An 18730-nucleotide genomic window follows, 5' to 3' on the forward strand; every position below is an offset into this window, starting at 1 on the left:
ATACTAAGAAATGTGTTCCACTTACCAATTTAGAAGAGCACGCGCAATTTAAATTTTCATAGAAATTTGAAAGCATAAAGGAACGATCAAGAAAGGAAGAAAAAAAATTACAATTCTCTTTTTGCCACTTTTAATATTATTTTTTGGCTCCACCAATAACAGCAGCGCTTTCTGCAGCTTCCTGTGCCTTCTTGGCGCGCTTTCCCCAGTTGCGAGCAGTTGATCTTTCCTAAAGGAATCGAGATAAAAAAAAAAAAAAATTGCTCCACATTGTTAACTTACATCACCAAACACAGAAAAATGATATTTTCATAATAAAATTAAGTTTCGTATATACTTACCAAGTAATTACATAGCTATTGTTTCTACTCGCACAACAGCCCTTTTTAAAAATTCGCGGTAGCGCTTCTGTTGTTTTTGTGTAGGTAACAGGCCCCACCCACTATCGGAGCACGCAGGAAACAACTAGCAGGTAAGCTCAATTTTGTTTGTGCCCTTATGTCCATAAGAGGGGAGGAGGGTGGGCTCCGATTATGTAATTACTTGGTAAGTATATATGAAACTTAATTTTATTATGAAAATATCATTTTCATCTGATTAAATTACCAAGTAATTACATGGCTGAATCTCACATTGAATGGAGGTGGAATATATGGACACATTCTACTCCAAACCTTTAAGGCATGGTAATGAATTTGAAATAGAAAAATTGCCAGCATCAGCACAATCCTCGTTGTTTCCTTACCTGGTAAGAGAGCTACTGCAGGTGAATACTGCCTCTGGTTGGCGCTTATCTTAACCTGTAGTGGCCTGGCGGCTGAGCCTTGGGTCACCTCTACTAAGTAGGAGCTTTGCAGCAGAGGATAGGCCTGATGGTTAACAAAGCATATGAAAGTGCCCTTGCCCAGGGAGCAGTACCGAATTTTTAAAACAAACAGACAACGTTGTCACCTACTCTGAAAACACCACAACACATCCACTGCAACTGGTGGGTACTCCAGGTACACTGTACCCACAGGCTCCCCAAAGGCCATAAAACCCTACACCAAGGCGAAAGGATAGTAAGACAAAGAAAGAGTGCTTCCCATATTACTACAGCCTCTGCAGCTCCCCTTCAAAGGCCTTTCACTCTGACAAGATTGCAGACAGTCTGAAGTCTGTCAGGGTAAGAGCGAACCACCCTTGGTGGTGTCTTCTTAAGTGGGGCTGTCTGAGTAAAGACTGTTTTTGGGGAAGGAGTCTTGGAAAATCCACCAATGACCAACGTGGTCAGGGAACCATTCCTTCAGGGGCCAAAACAGGGATATGAGGGTCATAGTTGCGTTGTGGTGGGCCTGAAATTTGTTTGTAACCTCCCTGATCATGCTGAAGGGTGGAAAAGCATACAGATCCAGATTGGACCAGTCTTGCAGCAAGGCGACTGTTGGCCATGCAAGAGGATCTGGGACTGGAGAGCAAGAGAGAGGAAGCTGATGGTTCTTGGAGGTGGCAAACAGGTCCAATGTTGGACTGCCCAACATTTTCCAAAGATCTAGACAGACCAGAGGATCCAAGGTCCATTCAGTGGAAAGACCTGCTTCTGATGGCTCGGTTCATCTGCCATAACATTCAATTTCCCCTAGATAAACTGGATGACCAGAGTCACTCGATTCTGTTCTGCCCAGAGGAGTAGGTCTCTTGCTGCCTGGCAAAAATTTTCTGAAAAGGAATAAGTGCCGCCTTGTTTCCAGACAAATGATAAGGCCGTGGTATTGTCTGCATGGACTACCACTGTCTTGTTGTGGACCATGGTTGAGAAAAACTGAAGGCCTAGATGAACCACTTTCAGTTCTTTGACATTCATGTGTAGACTTGGTTGCTCTGGGGTCCACATGCCGGATGCTTCCTAATTCCCCAGAAGAGCTCCACAGCCTTGGCCAGAGTTCAGAGGTTGAAGGGACTTCCCTTCCAATAATCCTCCTTTGGACAGCCACCATTGCAGGTCCACTTTGATCTCTGGGGTGATTGTAAACACACAAGTGTTCGGCTGTGTTCTCCTGTCCCAGCTGGTCTTTATAAAGAATTGGATGCCAATGTCTCCAGCAGGCTCACCCACTGATGAGACGAGCTGGAAATTTTCATGGGAGATGGAAAAGGCCGAAAATCAGAGAAAGTTGAGTCATCCCTAAAACAGTTTCTCTCGTGAGGGGGCAACTGAGACTTCTGTACAGTAGACTGAAGAGAAGGCCCAGTTCCTTGTTAAGCATAACCTTGTGCAAGTCCTTCATCCACTTTTCCTTTGACGGGGATCGAAGCAGCCAGTCATCCATATAGTTACGTTGATCCCTATCAAGTGGAGTCATTTTGAAAGGTGGAGTGAGGACTCGAGTAAAATTTGAATGGCCGTCGAAAGGCTGAAGCAAAGGGCCTGAAACTGATACACTTTGCCCTGAAAATCAAACCTTAGATACTTCCTGGAGTCTGGATGGATTGGAATGTGGTAGTATGCGTCCTTCTCAATCTTGAATATCTTCTGGACAAAGTGATTGAAGGCGCTTACTTCTAAGACTGGTCTCCAGCCCCTATACTTTTGGAACCACACAGAGACAAGTTGTAAAAACCGTGTTGGTGTTCTCAACTTCCTCTATGGCCTTCTTCTGGAGGGAGGAAGTTTCCTCCAAAAGGGCCTAATATCTCTCTTGAGCCTCTCGATTAAGCTGACAGTGCGACATAAGTGACTAATGGTGGGCTCACCAGGAATGGGATGGCATAGCCCTACTTCAGAACCTTGATGACCCACGGCTCTGCACCTCTAATCAGCCACTTTTCCCAAAACTCCAGGAGTCTGTCTCCTACCAGCACATGAAGGACTTCAGTTTTGGGCACTGTCTTGGCTGAGCTCTTCTTAATGGACCTTGCTGTGAAATGTACAATGGAACGGGTATTCAAGCGAACTCTGGGTCTACCTCCACAAAAGGGCTGCTACTGGAGGGAAGAAGCCATCTTGGTTGCAAAGGCAGGCAAATCCTTGGGAGGTTTGGAAGATTGAGCCAACAGATCTTGCATCAAGTTCTGAAGGTTAGATGCAATTTCCTTATCTGTGTCCTGCAGGGAGAGGTGAAGCTTGTCCAGAATAGAAAATAACAGGGCCGACTTCTGCATCTGTGCAACTCCCTTAGTAGTAAAGGAATACCAGAGCTCTCTCTTCTTAAGTACTCCCAATGTGGACAGAGTGGAAAGCTCTAGTACACCATCTCTAATGGCCTTGTCTGCACAGGACAAGACTCCTACACAGTCAGGGGCGACATCTCCCGATAAATCTTCGAAGTCCTCAATCTTCTTTGCCAGTGCTCCCACTGTCCAGTCAAGAAAGCTAAAAACTTCAAAAACCTTGAAAACATCCTCAACATGGTGATCTAGTTCTGCCGACTAGAATGCAGAACGTCGAGAAGCGTCGACGAGGCCAGAGAAGTCCCCTTGGAAGGAGGCAGCTACTCCCAAAGGAGTAGCTTCCCCAGTGACTTATGATAAATACCTGCTACAAACTAAGCAAACAGGAGGAAAGGTGAAAGAAAATTTCCCTTGCTCCCTTTTAGCTGAAGACCAATCTCCCATCTTCTTGAACAACTTCTTGGAGGACGAAGAAAGTACCATCTTGGGGCATCTAGTCTTGTCGTCTGGAGGAGTCTCATTAAAAAAAAAAAAAAAAAAAGTAAAGGCAGGCAAGACCAGGGCAGCTGGGCCAAAAAAGGTGGGGATGTTTGCCACAGGATACTGTAGAAGAACTGTATACGGAGGAGGAGCAGGTTCTTGATCGACCTCCTCTTCTGAGAAGACCAGGGACAGGATAGGATCATGGAAAGTCTTGGCAGTGGAGGGAGCTTTCTTCAACAAGCTCATGATTTCAGCTAACTATCGCTTAATCGGAGCCAACAGCAGTTCGTCTTGATCTGAAGGTGACAAAGACCGTGGTCTCTTAGCAGACTGAAGAGGAGAAACACGTCTGGGAGAGGGCACCTGGCACTCAAGAAGTGGGTACGGTGTAGGGTACTGCAGAGTTGGCACCAGCAAAGTGGAGCCATGCGCTCGGAAAGTTGAGCCAGACGTTTGGTAAATGCAGTTGGGCACCTATGAGTGGGCGCTGTGAAGCCTGGTGAGGGGGCTCAGCGGATGGGCGCTCAGGTGAGAAGGCCTCTGGAATGTTCAATAAAGACAAATGTTGAACAGGGGTTAAGGACAGAAGTGTCGATCGCATCCCTACACAAAGGTTGTGGACTGGCACTGGCCTTCCTATGCCGCTTAACTGGAAGAGGATCTGAACTCCGACCAACATAATCAGAAGGGCAGTCAAGTGGTCTTGAAGAAAATGGGTATCGTTTCCAGCGCATCCTGTCAGTACTGGAATTGTCGTAACTGTAAGACAACTGATGCACCTCCAAAGAGAGCCTTTCCAACAGCTGTTTGTCAACACCTGGGATCATGCAACAGGTTCGACTACCTGCGGGCAAACCCCCTCGGCCTCCCTTGGACTTCCAGTATGTCTTCTCCTAGGTTCACAGGAGTAAGACTAGGATCTCCGTCTAGGAGAACTGACTGGATGGGAAGCCACCTCCTCTACTTGCACTAGTCACTCATCACCTTTTTAGCAAAGACTTTATCCATAATCACTTTCAGCGACACTCTCAATTCTCCCACTGTACTAAACAAAAGACCTATCTTCTCATCAAACCTAGATTCGAGACTGGCAATGGTATTAGGGTCAGATGCAAGGGAGCCAGGCACGGGAGTAGGTGGATGCATAGTAGGAGGGCGAGTATTGGGAGAAAATGCAGGATTAGGAGTAGGAGAGAGAGCAGGACTAGCTACTAAACTAGTTTAGTAATTGTTTCTAGGCCATGTGACAGTCTCTCGGCTCTATAAGCTACTTTCCTCTTCCTATACCTCTCTAGTTTATTTAAGTGTGATTTAAGCACTTTTCACTGCCTCTCATCCCAAGGACATTCAACACCAGCTTTCTCCTTACTACATTCTTGCCCCTACAATTACTGCATATTGAATGAGGATAAGATTTTGTTAACCTTTCGTGGCAACAACAAATACTAGAAGGGCTGGAATTGGACATCCAAAAAAAGCTAATAAGCTGGCAAAACTATGTTGGCTACTGAAGCAATGCAATTGTACATTACCAAAATACAACTGAAAACCATGAAAAAAGCTGCCACAATGGCGCAATATTGTACGACAAGCCGGCAGAAACAACTGAGTTTACCTATTGGTTGTTTCCCAAGTACTCCGATAGTAGGCAGAGCCTGTCATCTACACAAAAAAAAATAGAAGCGCTTCCGCAAATTTTTAAAAAGGCTGCCCCGCAAGTAGAAACATAATTACTTGGTATGTTACTTGTATGAAAAGGCAATATACAGCATACATATCACATTTTGAGAGATTTAATTCTCTATAAAAATGAACAGGGTTATAAGATCTTACACTCTTGAGGGCATTAAAGCAGCTGTAAGTCTTGTCTCTCTTGCTGACTTTTCTGGAGGCTTCAGTTATAGACTGTGGATGAAGAGGTAAGACTTCTCCTACCAACTGCTGTGCCATAGCAAGTTCCTGGGGCTGCAAAAGATATAATGCATAAGGAAAGAAAATCCGCCATAAAAATAAGCCACTCCAATCTCAAAACATTCAATGCCTCTTGTAAAACTCTATACAGTAAAAGAGAGAGAGATACTTACAGAGGAATCTGCTTTCCTGGGCTTGTTGACCTTCAATGGGAAGAGGATCAATTTGCTCTTGTATTCCTTTAGTCTCCTTACATTTCTCTGCAGACTTTGCATGCTTTTGTTAGTTCGGCGATGGTCTACAGCAATACCAATTGTCATGGCATAACGTTTATTCAGACCTGCTCCCTGTAAAAATAAAAAAAAAAAAAAAAATAAAAAATAAATAAATAAATAAATAAATAAACATAACAGGGACACGGCATGAAAAAAAGGGAGGGGTACAGTATAACATTACCAAATTCACAGACCAAGTTAAAAATTAGCTACCAACTTAATACCTTAAGTTCTTCCAAAGTGAAGCCCTTTCCCAATCGCTTCTTGATGTGGTATCTGGAAGATAAATGTGCTTTCAATATTAAAAAGCAATGGAGTTAACAAATTTACACTAAAATTCTTAAAACAGCCCTTATATATTTAGAATTCAGAAGGAATTGTGCATACTATTCCACCAACAAAACTTTCAGAATGTGTTCCCATAATGGCAAGAAGAATCATCAATGGTCTTCACATTATAGCATGACAAAAAATCATCAATACATCATCACTAGACCACCACTGAAGTAATCTTACCTATTGGATGGGCAGGTAATGATGGGCTTCAGTTTTCCCAGAGGTCTTGGGGCCACTAATCTTGCTTTCTTCTGCCGCTTATCTCGCCTACGCTGTTTCCTGGCAGGCTGTGTGAACCAGCAGCGTACATAACGCTGCCAATCCTTATGAAAGTGGGCATTCGGAATAATATTGTTCCTTTTAGGTGCCATGGTCACTCTGCAAAATAAAATACAAGGTTTAATAAATACTATATATATATATATATATACAGTCGGCGCAAAAAAAAAACCAACGCCCACTACATTTGTAAACAAATCATAGCAATGATATAAAAAAAGGAAAATAAAAGGGAAAATTTTAGTTCACTTATATTTTTTTCAATACTTAGACATTTCTCCATTATTTTTAAGTACAGCTTTTAACCTTCTTGGCATTGAATGTGCTAAATCTTTGAAATATTGTGCATCCATCAAATAAAATACGGATGGCATCCTTCAATTTGGGAGGGACCTTTTCAGGTGCCCAGTTTGTTTCATGTATGCCCAGCAATTTTCAATTGGGTTTAAATCTGGTGAATTGCCTGGCCAAATTTCTGAATATTAAATTCCTTAAGAAAATGAAATCGGTGGCAAGGTGCTCCATCTTGCATAAATACACGCATGCCCAAAAGTTCCTTGTAAGGGACTAATCATTTTCCAAGACATTTTCATAAATCTCTCCATTCATTGTCGTGCTCTCTGGGAGAAAATATAATCCCCACTACCCCATATCCGCTGAAACATCCCCATACCATCACATATGGATGTTTCACAGTCTTGACTGTGTATTTTGATGCATAGCGGTTAGATCCTTGGGGCCTCCTTACTTTCTTGCCAGCGCTATGAATAATGTGGAAGTTAGATTCATCGCTAAAAACTACCCTTTCCCAATCCTTTTCAGTCCACTTCAAATATTTTCTGCAAAAAGCCATCCTTTTTTTTTTTTCATAGGCTTAGTGAGGAGTGGCTTCTTTGCTGCAACACAATGGGAGACCAAATCGAACCTAACAGATCAGGGTTTTGAGACTTCAAAATTTTGGCTGGCATTGATGGATGTTCCATAACAATCCTTTTAAAATGTTATCCGTTCTTTTTGTACTCGTGGCCTCCTGAGCCTTTCTTCCCTTCAGTGATGAATCAAGGTCTCCTGTCTTGGAGCGGTTGCACCACAATGACGGTGCTTTTAGAGATTCTTCAGCTCTCTTGCAATAGCTGACATTGACTTGCCAGTTTTCCATAGGGTCACAATTTCTGCTTTCTTAACCAAGGATAAGGAAGTTTTAGCCCATTAGCTAAGCAAGAGGCCTAAATGTAGCGGTGATTTAAAGCGTGAATGGGGCACGAGCGCATACAATGACAGCCGACCTTTGTGATAGCTTTGAGTATCACTGAAGTGCATTAGAAACTCATGGTACCTAACAGCGAGACAATACAGGCTGCCAGCTAACGATAAATTGGGGAAAATATATACTGAAATCGCAAGAAAAAACGCTTATTACAGTAATAAATAGAGTCGCTCGCTTTTTTTTTTACGACTGTATATATATATATATATATATATATATATATATATATATATATATATATATATATATATATATATATATATATATATATATATATATACACATACACAAGTAAGCAACCACACTATACTGACAATTATCATAAATCTCTTTGGACTGTCTGACTACTGCATTCTTTTAAATCCTTCAACTGCTACCTTCGGTAAAAAACTTCATGAGCCCTAGTGGCCAATTAAGAGCTCGCCTAAACATTTCGAAAGTGCCCAGACTGCTAGAAAAGAGGCAACTCCTTTACAAGGGCATCGCCATTCAAGTGCGGGATTATGTTTTATTTCTAATTACTTTCCTTCTTAAACCTTAATTAACCACTTTAACCTCTGTAACTAACCTTTTTCTTATAAACTTTACAATTGCCTATAATGATATCTACAACTATTTAGGTAGTGCATCTGCAACTACTTATAACTATTTAGGTATTGTATCTTGAATTCTTGCATATTCACTCATCAGCTCATAACAACAGTGAGGCAACTAAACATTTTTTTAAAATGCCAATTCTGAATGAAACCTACCAATCTCTTTTTTTTAAGTCGGGACTTGAAACATTGCAAAAATGCTGAATTTACCGAATTCCTGCAATGAACCACTGTTTTGTAATCGTACCTCAGCTAACATACAACTGGAATGAAAACCCCATTCAGGGTACAATTTCTACACAAATTTCAATGAAGTCTAGGAACTACGTCAGCCTAACTTATGCTACCAAACTTCATACTTTGCACATTTGGTAAATAAAATGGAAAATGGTATATGGCGATGAGCAGAGGAACAGTAAGTATCTTAAATCGTGGATGAACATTACGCATTTTAAATCGGCAGACCTCCTTCAGTGTCCATCTTATCTTATATCCGGATTAATGGGGTCCCATTTAACGAGGTTCGACTGTGTGATAATCTGGCTTACGATAATTCGATTTTGCAACAGGATTAGCAATTAATAAATACAATATTTAGAAAATATTAAATTTCACGCGGGCAGAGGCAGCAAGAGAGACCAAATCATAATAGACCAACTTCTTTTCTTCCATCCCTCTACCTCAACTTCTAGTCAAAAAAGTAAAAGAATGATGAGTATTGTTAATAAAGTTATACTCTTGCGCAAATGCATACAGCCATAAACAACCGAATGAGAAACTGCCATTTTGCTGACAACCAAATCAGATAACAACAGCCGTTCTGCTTGTATTTCAACCATCGTACGACAATAAACAGTTACCGTAGTTGTTACAAACGACATTAAGTAGAACAGGACTGATATATTTTTACATTATACCCTTATTCAGTATGGAGAAAAGGTTGGCAAGGAAATATACAGCTAATTTTAAACTGCTGGTTGTAGCTGAAGCTGAGAAAACAATGTTCAAGCTGCTAATGACTATAAATTACTGTGCATTGGCAACATGGATGAAACTCGAGCATAAATAAAGAGAGAAAAGTATTTTAATCAAAACTACTGGGCATGAAATAATACAAATTACTGCTGTTTTCATGCCAATAAAAGATAAATATGTAATGCTCGTATTATGATGAAAGAGTGAAAATTGCAAAGGGACTTTTTTTTTATACAAAACAAAAATCCCCCCCCCCAACAGCCGTCATCTATTAATCGAGGGAAACAAAAAAAACTACACTTCATATAAAGAAAAACCTTGTCCCATTAATGCTAACTACAAGCAAGAAAAGCGCTCTAAACCAAGTTAAATACGGTGAAATAATCAAAGCGTATTCTATTTCCATACCAAAACATTGACCGCTATGATCGTCTTTATATTACAAAAGTAATATTAAGAGCACATATTATTGGATACAGTGAAGTATAGCATAATTTTTTAAGAGATCCATGGAAAAGATGCATATTCATTACGTTGATGTTTGTATAATACGATATTAACATATAAATATAGATTACAGGCAGTGCTCGACTTACAATAATTTGACTTAGGATATTTCGAGTTTATGATGGGGTTAGCAATTGATAGATACAAAAATATTTAGAAAATATTTTTAGATTTCGTGCGAGCGCAGGCAGCGAGAGAAACCAACTTACAATAGACCAACTTCTTTTCCTTCATCTCTTTATTCCATCTTCTAGTTAAAAAAGTAAGAGAGAATGATAAAAGTATTGTTAGTAACGTTATACTTTAATGTAAATGCGTACAGACATAAACAACTGAACAAGAAACTGTTGTTTTGATAATGATCGAATTGGATAACAACTGTTTTGCTTGTATTTCAACCATCGTACAGTTAAACAATTATTGTATTATGTTACAAATGACGTTAAGTACAATAGGACAGATATATTTTTTACACTATACCTTTATTTGCTTTGGAGAAAAGATCAGGAAGGAAATATACTGCTACAGTAACTTTAAACTGCAAGTTGTAGCTGAAGCTGAGAAAACAATGTTCAAGCTGCTATTGACTATAAATTATCGTGCATCGGCAACATGAATGAAACTTGACCGTAAATAAAATTGGAGACTATTTTAATCAAAAATACTGGGCATGAAAGAACACAAATTACTGCTGTTCTCACGCCAATATAAGATAAATACGTAAAACTTGTATTATGATGAAATTGTGAAAATAGCGAATGGAATCTTGATTTTTTTTTTTTACATAAAAACTTGCCCCCAAAACGGCCAACCGTGATGCCCGCGAACGTCATACATTAAAAAAAAAAAGCTAAATTAATTTCACAACGAGACGTATGTTATATTTCGACTTAAAAACACTTTGTACAACGAAGAATATCCTTGTCCCAAATAAATAAAGTATCTACATTAATTTCGCTAACTAGAGGCTACAAAAGCAATATGAGAATATACGCAATTAGATACAATGTAGTAAAGCATAACTTTTTAAAAGATCCATGAAAAAGATGCACATTCGTCATGCTGATGTTTGCATAATACTATTAATATATGTGAATAGTTCAGTATAATGTAGGCTAGGCTACCGTATATGTAGCCTATACAATATACCACAGTATAGGCTAAGCCTTGTTTGTTATTCAATTTCTCTTTATACTGAATTATCATAAGTCAATCTGCATTGAACCTGCAGAATTAGCTGACACTAATAATTACCGCAGAATTAGCCAACACTAATAATTACTATGTATAGAGTATACAGTACTGTGTAGTGTAGGCTAGGCTACCATATATGTACAGATGGTACTGATTACCGTAAGTCAGGCTAGGCCATATTCGAGAAGCATTTTTTCCAACAAACGATGAGTTTTTTGGAACCTAACCCCTTCGTAGGTAGGGCAATACCTATACTGTATAATGTAGGCCAGGCTACCATTTATGTATATGATATACCTACGTGTAGGCTAAGCTAAATCTTTTGTTATTCAATTTCTCTTTGTACTCAGTTATCATGAAGTTAATCTGCATGAACCTCCAGAATTAGCCAATATTAATAATTACTATACCATATATGTATAGAGCATATTTTATAGTGTAGGCTAGGCTATATTTGAGATACTTTTTTTCCAACAAATGATGGTTTTAGAACCTAACCCCACCATAAGTAGGATAATACTGTACCTTATGCTCTTAGAAGAGACAGGCGCCGAGCTAAAGAGAGATTGGTGTCAGCCACTTGTAGGCTGGCGCCAGACACATGAGAGCTGGTGTTGGGAGCTCTATATGAAGAAGAGTTCTGGCGCCATAGGGAGCTCGTGCTAATGGGTGCTACGGAATCGAGCAAAAAGAACGCTCTGAAACTGATGGTCTGCTTAGTGCCAATGCTGGCGTTTCAGAAGCAGTTCATGGGACAAAAGTTCAAGACAATCCCAGAAGACATAAAAAGATGTGTACTCAACTCCTGCTCCATGGGACGTTTACAATGGTGGAGAAGAGCAAGTCTCATCCGAAAAAAGCCTCTTCAATGGCCAAGATTCACTCCAAAAAATGCCATCGGAACTTTGTCTACATTGGAGTATCACTAGAAAAAAGCACTTCTCTTTGGACGCCTTTCCCATGACTGTGTCCATCAACACCTGCGGACGGAGGGCTCGATTGAGGGGCAGCCATCCGGGGGCAAAACTCCTTCAGACTCCCATGGACTGGCAGTATGCCTCCTCCGTGGTTTATGGGAGTCTGACAGGGACTAGGTTTAGGAGAGCCAACAGAGAGAGATTGCCACATTTGCTTTTACCAATATTGGTTGAAGTACACAGGGTACCATTATACAGTAAAGCCCTATTCGCGGATTTCTCTATGGAACATATATATACATTATTCACTGAAAATTCGGTCATTTGCGGTATTTTTCACTGAGAAATATTCATTAATTACTGTATTTTCATGAATAAATGCACTTTTTGTGATAAAACTACTAAAATACTCAGGTACCCAGGTAGTGCTGGAGTTACAATAATTCGATGGGGTAAGCAATTCATACCAATACAACTTCTAAGCGTGAAAGTGACGTGATTGGTGTCACACAGCATGGCTCTCCAGTAGTTCTTAAGATGACCGAAGTGCAGCACTCCTCTCACCCTGTAGTTCCTAAGGCTGCCGCCTTATGTCGCCCCGACCGATCACAGGAAATTTAATTCTATCCAATCATATCCCAGGCTGACCCAGGTCATTCCCTACAGCCCACGGATTAAACACATTGTACCAGTCAGAATGTCTGATCAATATGATTCATAGGCCCATGCCCTGACCACAGTCACCCTTCTTTCCTTCTGTAACTGCCGAGATGGAGAGTCACGACAGATTTTTATTTCCCAAAGTAATATCCACTGACGAATTTAATTCTTTCACAGATTTTTGTACATTCCAATTGTCCTTGTTTTTTAATGTAACACTGGTGAACTTACTAAGTGGCTCCAGAAGTGATATCTAAAAGGTGTTTTGTGCCCATTTCGGGCATTTCTTTATTTAATTAAATGCATATGTCCGCTAAAGAGCCGCCCGACATTCCCCGTCTCTGATTTACTTTCCCAGAAGAATACAATAAGACCCGGAACAAGTACTTCCGATTCACCTGATTGGCAGCTGCAAACAAGCAGAGACTGGTACCCTCATGGTCGGACAGCAGCGATTTTGAATAAGGTAAGCAGTGCATATCCCTTTCTTTGGCATTTATGTTATTGCATAATGAATTATGATGATTTGGACCCATTACTGTTAAGGGGTACCATAGGCCAATCCACCCGCCCAAGTATTCGCGCTAAAAATCTGGGGGGGGGCCAGGTCAGGGTATGGAGCCTTAAGTGAGGTTAGGTTGGGTTGGTTTAGGTTAGGTCAGGACATGTTATGCTAGGTTTGCTTAGGTTTTGATTTGTTCGGTCTGGTCATGGCCAGTGCTGAATCATATGTCCGGACAAACCATTAGTCCCACCGACTGGAACAAAGTAACAAGATGATGCAGAGTAGCGGGTCAGTGCATGGTGAAATATGATCTGGGCCTACTGCTGTCAAGGAATAGCCTAAACCAGCCCACCTGCCTGGGTAGGTGCGCTAAAAACTGAGGGGAGTCCAGGAGGGTGAAGCAACCCCGGCCAGGTCAGGGCGCCTCAAGTCAGGTTAGGTTGGGTCTAGTTAGGTTAGGTCAGGACACATTATTCCAGGTTCGGTAAGGTTTTGGTCTGTTTGGTTAGGTCATAGCCGGTGCCGGAGCACATGTCCGAACGCGGGTAGTTTGGATGACTGAGGGACGCACCCATAACTCATTAACAACTCTAAATGAAAAACGGCACAGAATAAATGTTGCTCAGCATGCCAGATTCTACCCAAAAACTAACTTAGCCAATTTGCTTGATTTTCCCGAACAACAACTTTTTCAGCAGAGCGTACCTTTTTATGTACCAAGTTGACATGAACAGTGTCACAGAGCACCGCTCTACCGTAGTTCTTCAGATGGCCGAAGTGCGGCGCTCCTCTCAACCCGTAGTTCCCAAGCCTACCGCCACACATCACCCGACCTGATTGTGGGAAATTTAATTCCGTCCAATCGTATCTCAGGCTGACCCAGGTCATGCCCTAGGGCTTACAGATTAAATACTTTGAACCAATCACAATGTGTTCTATCGATATGATTCACAGGCCTAGGCCAACACCAGAATCACGCGTCCTTTCTTTCTAGAACCAGCTGGAAGGAAAGTCACGACCTGATTTTGTTTCCAAAGGTTGACACCGTGGAAAAAAAAAGTTAAGTATAAAAGTTAAGTACACCTTAGTTTTACCAGACCACAGAGCTGATTAACAGCTCTCCTAGGGCTGGCCCGAAGGATTAGACATATCTTACGTGGCTGAGAGCCAATTGGTTACTTAACAACGGGACCTACAGCTTACTGTGGAATCCGAACCACATTATAGCGAGAAATGGATTTCTATCACCAGAAATAAATACCTCTAACTCTTCATTAGCCGGTCGGAAGATTTCAATTCCTACACAGACCTGTAGATTGTCACAGTCCTCGAGTTCCTACGGAGCACTGGGGAGTTCACTTTTCGGGCCTTTTTGGATTTAGTTAAGTGCATCTATCCGCTCAAGAGCCGCCCAACATCCCCTATCTCTGATTTACTTTCCCAACCGTTTACAATAAGACCCAGACCGAGTGAATCCCACTCACCTGTTCAGCAGCCAGCAGTTGCAAAGCAGCCCAGGACAGTAGGACCTACGAAGCCGATACTGTTACCAACATGGTCGGACAGCAGTGACTTTGAAGACGATAAGCAGATCATTTACCTGCCTTTTTACATTTGTTCTGTTGCTAGGTTAGGTAGTGTTTTGAAACTGACCTTAGTGTGCTGTTTGTCGTTTTTTAACCTGTGGCTACACTGAATACAGATATTACCTCTTGCCAGAGCATACAAGCTTGCCAAGAATCTTTAAAAATGCGGATAAGGGGTGCAGCGCCGTTCTGCCACCCCAAACTGAGAGCAGATATGTTTAAAAAAGAAACTCACTGTTACAAAATTAACGCCCGTTCTAATGTAGGTAGCAAGGTAGGGAATATCCTAATCGATGTTTCTTATGTAGGCTACAGGTTGCCTAGGCTAGCGATTTCTGTCCACCCTAATGTAGGTAGGGAATAGCCTAACCATGGTTCTTATAGGCTGCAAGTACCCCAGCCTAGCGGTTTCTGTAGGTGCATCAGGGTGGGCCTACTGTAAAGAGTGGCGGGACAAAATGTTGTGAGTAGAGCACCGGGTAAGTCTCAAGCCTCACACGTAGTGTAGTGGGTCAGCCTCATGTCTGTAGTTTAGCAAGTCAGCATCATGTATGTACTTCAGCGGGTCAGTCTTACGGTTGTAGCCTAGCGGGACAACCTTTTGTATGCAGACTAGCGGGTCAGAAACTAACGAATTTTGTACGTTACAGCCAGCAGGAAACCCAACTTTTGCTTCTCCCCACCCAAAACCCCGGTTCCTAATGGGGTCCCCCTTATCGTTTATTAGTTTTTCAGCTGCTTTCCACTACCATCATGAAGCACAGAGGGAGCAAAATTTTTTCGGCGAGTTTTCTATAGCGATTTTTTGGCGCCAAAAGAGGGGTCCTGCGGTCACTCACAGGCTCCCCGAACACAGCACAAGTCCCGCCAGTGGGACCGACGGGACAAGCAGATGTAGTGTAGCGGGTCACTTTGTCAATAACGAATAACGTTTATGTAGGCAAGACTCTTGCATGCAGACTAGCGGGTCAGAAAATCAGGAATTCCATATGCTACGGGCGGCATATACCCGTCTTTAGCTCCCCCACCCCAAAACCCTGGTTTCCCAACAGGGTTGCCCTTACCGTTAAAGTTTTTCTGTTGCTTTTTTTTTTTTTGCGCCACCAAATGCAGCAGTGATTTTATTACAAATATCAAACACATAATGAGCTATTTTCGTTGCGTTGACTTTTCCTATAGAACTTTACCTGCTGAACAAGAATTTGAAGTAATATTTTGTCACTTGGCTGTAATTAAGCTGTAAATTATCTTAGAATTGGTGTGGTAAAATCCTTTTGAGCACTGCCAACATTAAGGGGGACCCGTTGGGAATTGGGTAGTTTTTGGTGGGGTAAATAACTTGGGAAAAGGTTTGGGTACCCTAATGTATTTCCCATTATACATCATTTGGAACATGGAAAACAAGCGTAAAAAGGGCAAATAAATGGATAGTGGAAGCCGTTCCAAAGGCACTTTTCACTCACTACTAGTGCTACTGACACGCATGCGCTAGCTTTCGGGCCACCAATCAGCAGCTGTCGGTTTTCTGCACTTAGCGAGAGCTGTGAGACTGGAACTATTCGAAACAGACGTACCCATGCTCTGTCTTGTGAAGAACGCATATAGAAACCCCTTGTTGGGGACTTCATTGGTTAATTACAGCCGATCCTCCAAAAATAATGTTTAATTGTAAATAAGCAACCAAACAGTAAACTAAACTGCCATTTCTCGCCAAATACCCACCGTCTAATACTTAGATCCACCAAACCTTACACAAAAACACGCACGAGAGCAGTGAATTTGGACCAATAAACTGTAGGATTTCCCCCCTGCCTTCTTTTACCAGCCACATGCAGTCCTGTTCAGAGTACCTAGTCTAACCTTACATATGTCCTATCCTGAGCTAGGCTACATCTACAAATATACGAATACGCTAAAATAGGATACGCTCACCAAATGAGACCCGAAGTTCGGGACATGAAATAACTTATTACTGATGGAAAAGTCCATCGTAATCTACAGCCTGGCCTCGATTTCGTAAAATACCGGATGCTTACGCTAACTTCGATCGAGTCCAAGTTCTAAATTAACGGCATGGAGACTATGTCTACGATAACGGTAGCCTAAACTAAACTATCTACGTAGCAATGACCAGATGCTGACATTACTATGAGAGAAATGCTACAGTTTCTAAAACATATACCGGTTTAACCAAAATAGAGCACATGTCGACTTACAAATGCTCGGTCCGATCACCCGTTCACACCTATACAAACCATGTCCGATGTTCAATTTTATCGTTAAAAATCACGAAAATCCGTTAATTAACCTAAATCAAACTTCGATCACCTCAAAGCCTCACACTACAAGAAACAAAATAGCAAGGTTGTTACATACTAATACGATGTATACAGACATGAAGACGAAAAACAAAAGTCGATACTAACACTGACCGTCCTGAGAGCAGGACCCAGTCACGAAGAGATTGTGAGAGCTCAGATGAAAACAAACCTACAGAGATGATTTTGGTTCTTTCTTGAATTTACCGGAAAAAAATAAATTATCCACATAACTAATTTTTATAAGTTTATAATTATTTATTAAAACTTAAAATAAAATTTAAATTTTTATTTATTTTTAATGAGCGAAAACAATTTACTTCATGTCTGTCAACAAGATCATTCAAATTAGAGAGGCTGAACATGAAGGAGCGATCTACGCAGCCATGTTTCAGAAGTCTTAGCTACTGCCAAGGTTTTTAGTATTCTAAGGCAATACAGAATTTGTAACATCCTTATTCTAATTTCTGCTAAAATCGTTACGGTCATGTCTTTTTTTAATATGATTGTTGTTGAACAGATGTCTTTAATTTCTTCTTCACTTTCTTCAGTTCTTATGGCAACTTACTGAGCTGCCTGGGTGTCGTTTGTGGACTACATAATAATAATAATAATAATAATAATAATAATAATAATAATAATAATAATAATAATAATAATAATAATAATAAAACTAACAAATTCTCAACAACAACATACATGCATTATATATATACCTACATATATATATATTATATATATATATATATATATATATATATATATATATATATATATATATATATATATATATACTCTGGCGTGGTTTATATATCTCACATTACCTCTGGGAAAATTAAAGACTGGATGTAAATCCTTTATTTTATGAGCTATTATCGCAGGACTGATACGCAGAGGTAGAAATTCACATTACTGTATATATGCTACGTGCACAGTGCAAACAGACCACTGGAAAAGCCCACACCTGACAGGTGCCAGTGGGTAGAGTCATTCACCCATTTTTACCTGAGGTCAGATGTTCCGTTTATAAATCTTTTTAATCCTTTTTTCCCGCACATATCTACTACGTTCCTTAGATTTTCAGCATTTTACAATATTCTTTTCTGAAATGACTAGATCAAATTTATACTTGCCTTTACTGATATTCATATTCTTATAAAGGCTTTCTTTTATAAAACAAGAGCCAGTGATGTTTCTTTTCACTGCTTTATTATGATAAATTATCTTTTTCGTCCCAGCTCAATGGATTGTTCTCTTGTGATTGTTTTCACTAAATTGCAGAAACACCATTGTTCACCTGTAATCATCTTACACATTTCTTATGCTGTTCTATTCTCTTTGCCACTGCTTTCCAGTTCGACCAATATAAAAGTTATATCACAAGACTTGCATTGCATTTTATATAAGCTTCCTTTAGTATTGTCTGAAGAGTTCTTTATAGGTACATGTTTCATTGTTCTAAATGCTTTATTAACTCCAAAGTTCTCAAGTAGAGGAGGGGGGAGGAATATTTTTCATTACTATCATATGATAGTATAAGCTGGTTTTTTGTTTTGTAAATTCCTTTTTTGTTTTCATACAAAGTGTTTTCATTTTTCCCTCTCCTAATGCATTGTCTAATACAGTCAAGACACTTCAATTTCTTGTATGTGTTCCTAATCTTGTCTATTTCATCATCAATGTATTCATGGCTACATTTACGTAAAGCTCTTGAAAACGTGGACGTGAACACTGACTTGTTAACTTTACTGCGTTGAGCAGAGTAAAAATG

The 18730-nt window shown here is 40.5% G+C and overlaps 1 protein-coding gene across 3 annotated transcripts; it reads right to left on the reverse strand.

The window, feature by feature from the left end:
• Positions 1 to 113: 113 nt before the first annotated feature.
• Positions 114 to 17186, reverse strand: RpL13 (ribosomal protein L13). 3 transcript variants are annotated; one of them, XM_067131247.1, is made up of 6 exons: positions 17074 to 17186; positions 6336 to 6533; positions 6044 to 6095; positions 5718 to 5891; positions 5467 to 5598; positions 114 to 229 (listed from the first exon to the last, which is right to left on the reverse strand). In XM_067131247.1, the coding sequence occupies exons 2-6, from the start codon at positions 6524 to 6526 to the stop codon at positions 137 to 139; spliced, it is 642 nt and encodes a 213-aa protein (XP_066987348.1). In that variant the 5' UTR covers positions 6527 to 6533; positions 17074 to 17186; the 3' UTR covers positions 114 to 136. The 3 variants fall into 3 exon arrangements, with proteins under 3 accessions (XP_066987348.1, XP_066987347.1, XP_066987349.1); XM_067131246.1 differs by having other exon boundaries at positions 17068 to 17177; XM_067131248.1 differs by having other exon boundaries at positions 17018 to 17100.
• Positions 17187 to 18730: the final 1544 nt, after the last annotated feature.

Source organism: Macrobrachium rosenbergii, chromosome 29, assembly GCF_040412425.1.
Source record: "Macrobrachium rosenbergii isolate ZJJX-2024 chromosome 29, ASM4041242v1, whole genome shotgun sequence".
In the NCBI taxonomy this organism is placed as follows: domain Eukaryota; kingdom Metazoa; phylum Arthropoda; class Malacostraca; order Decapoda; family Palaemonidae; genus Macrobrachium; species Macrobrachium rosenbergii.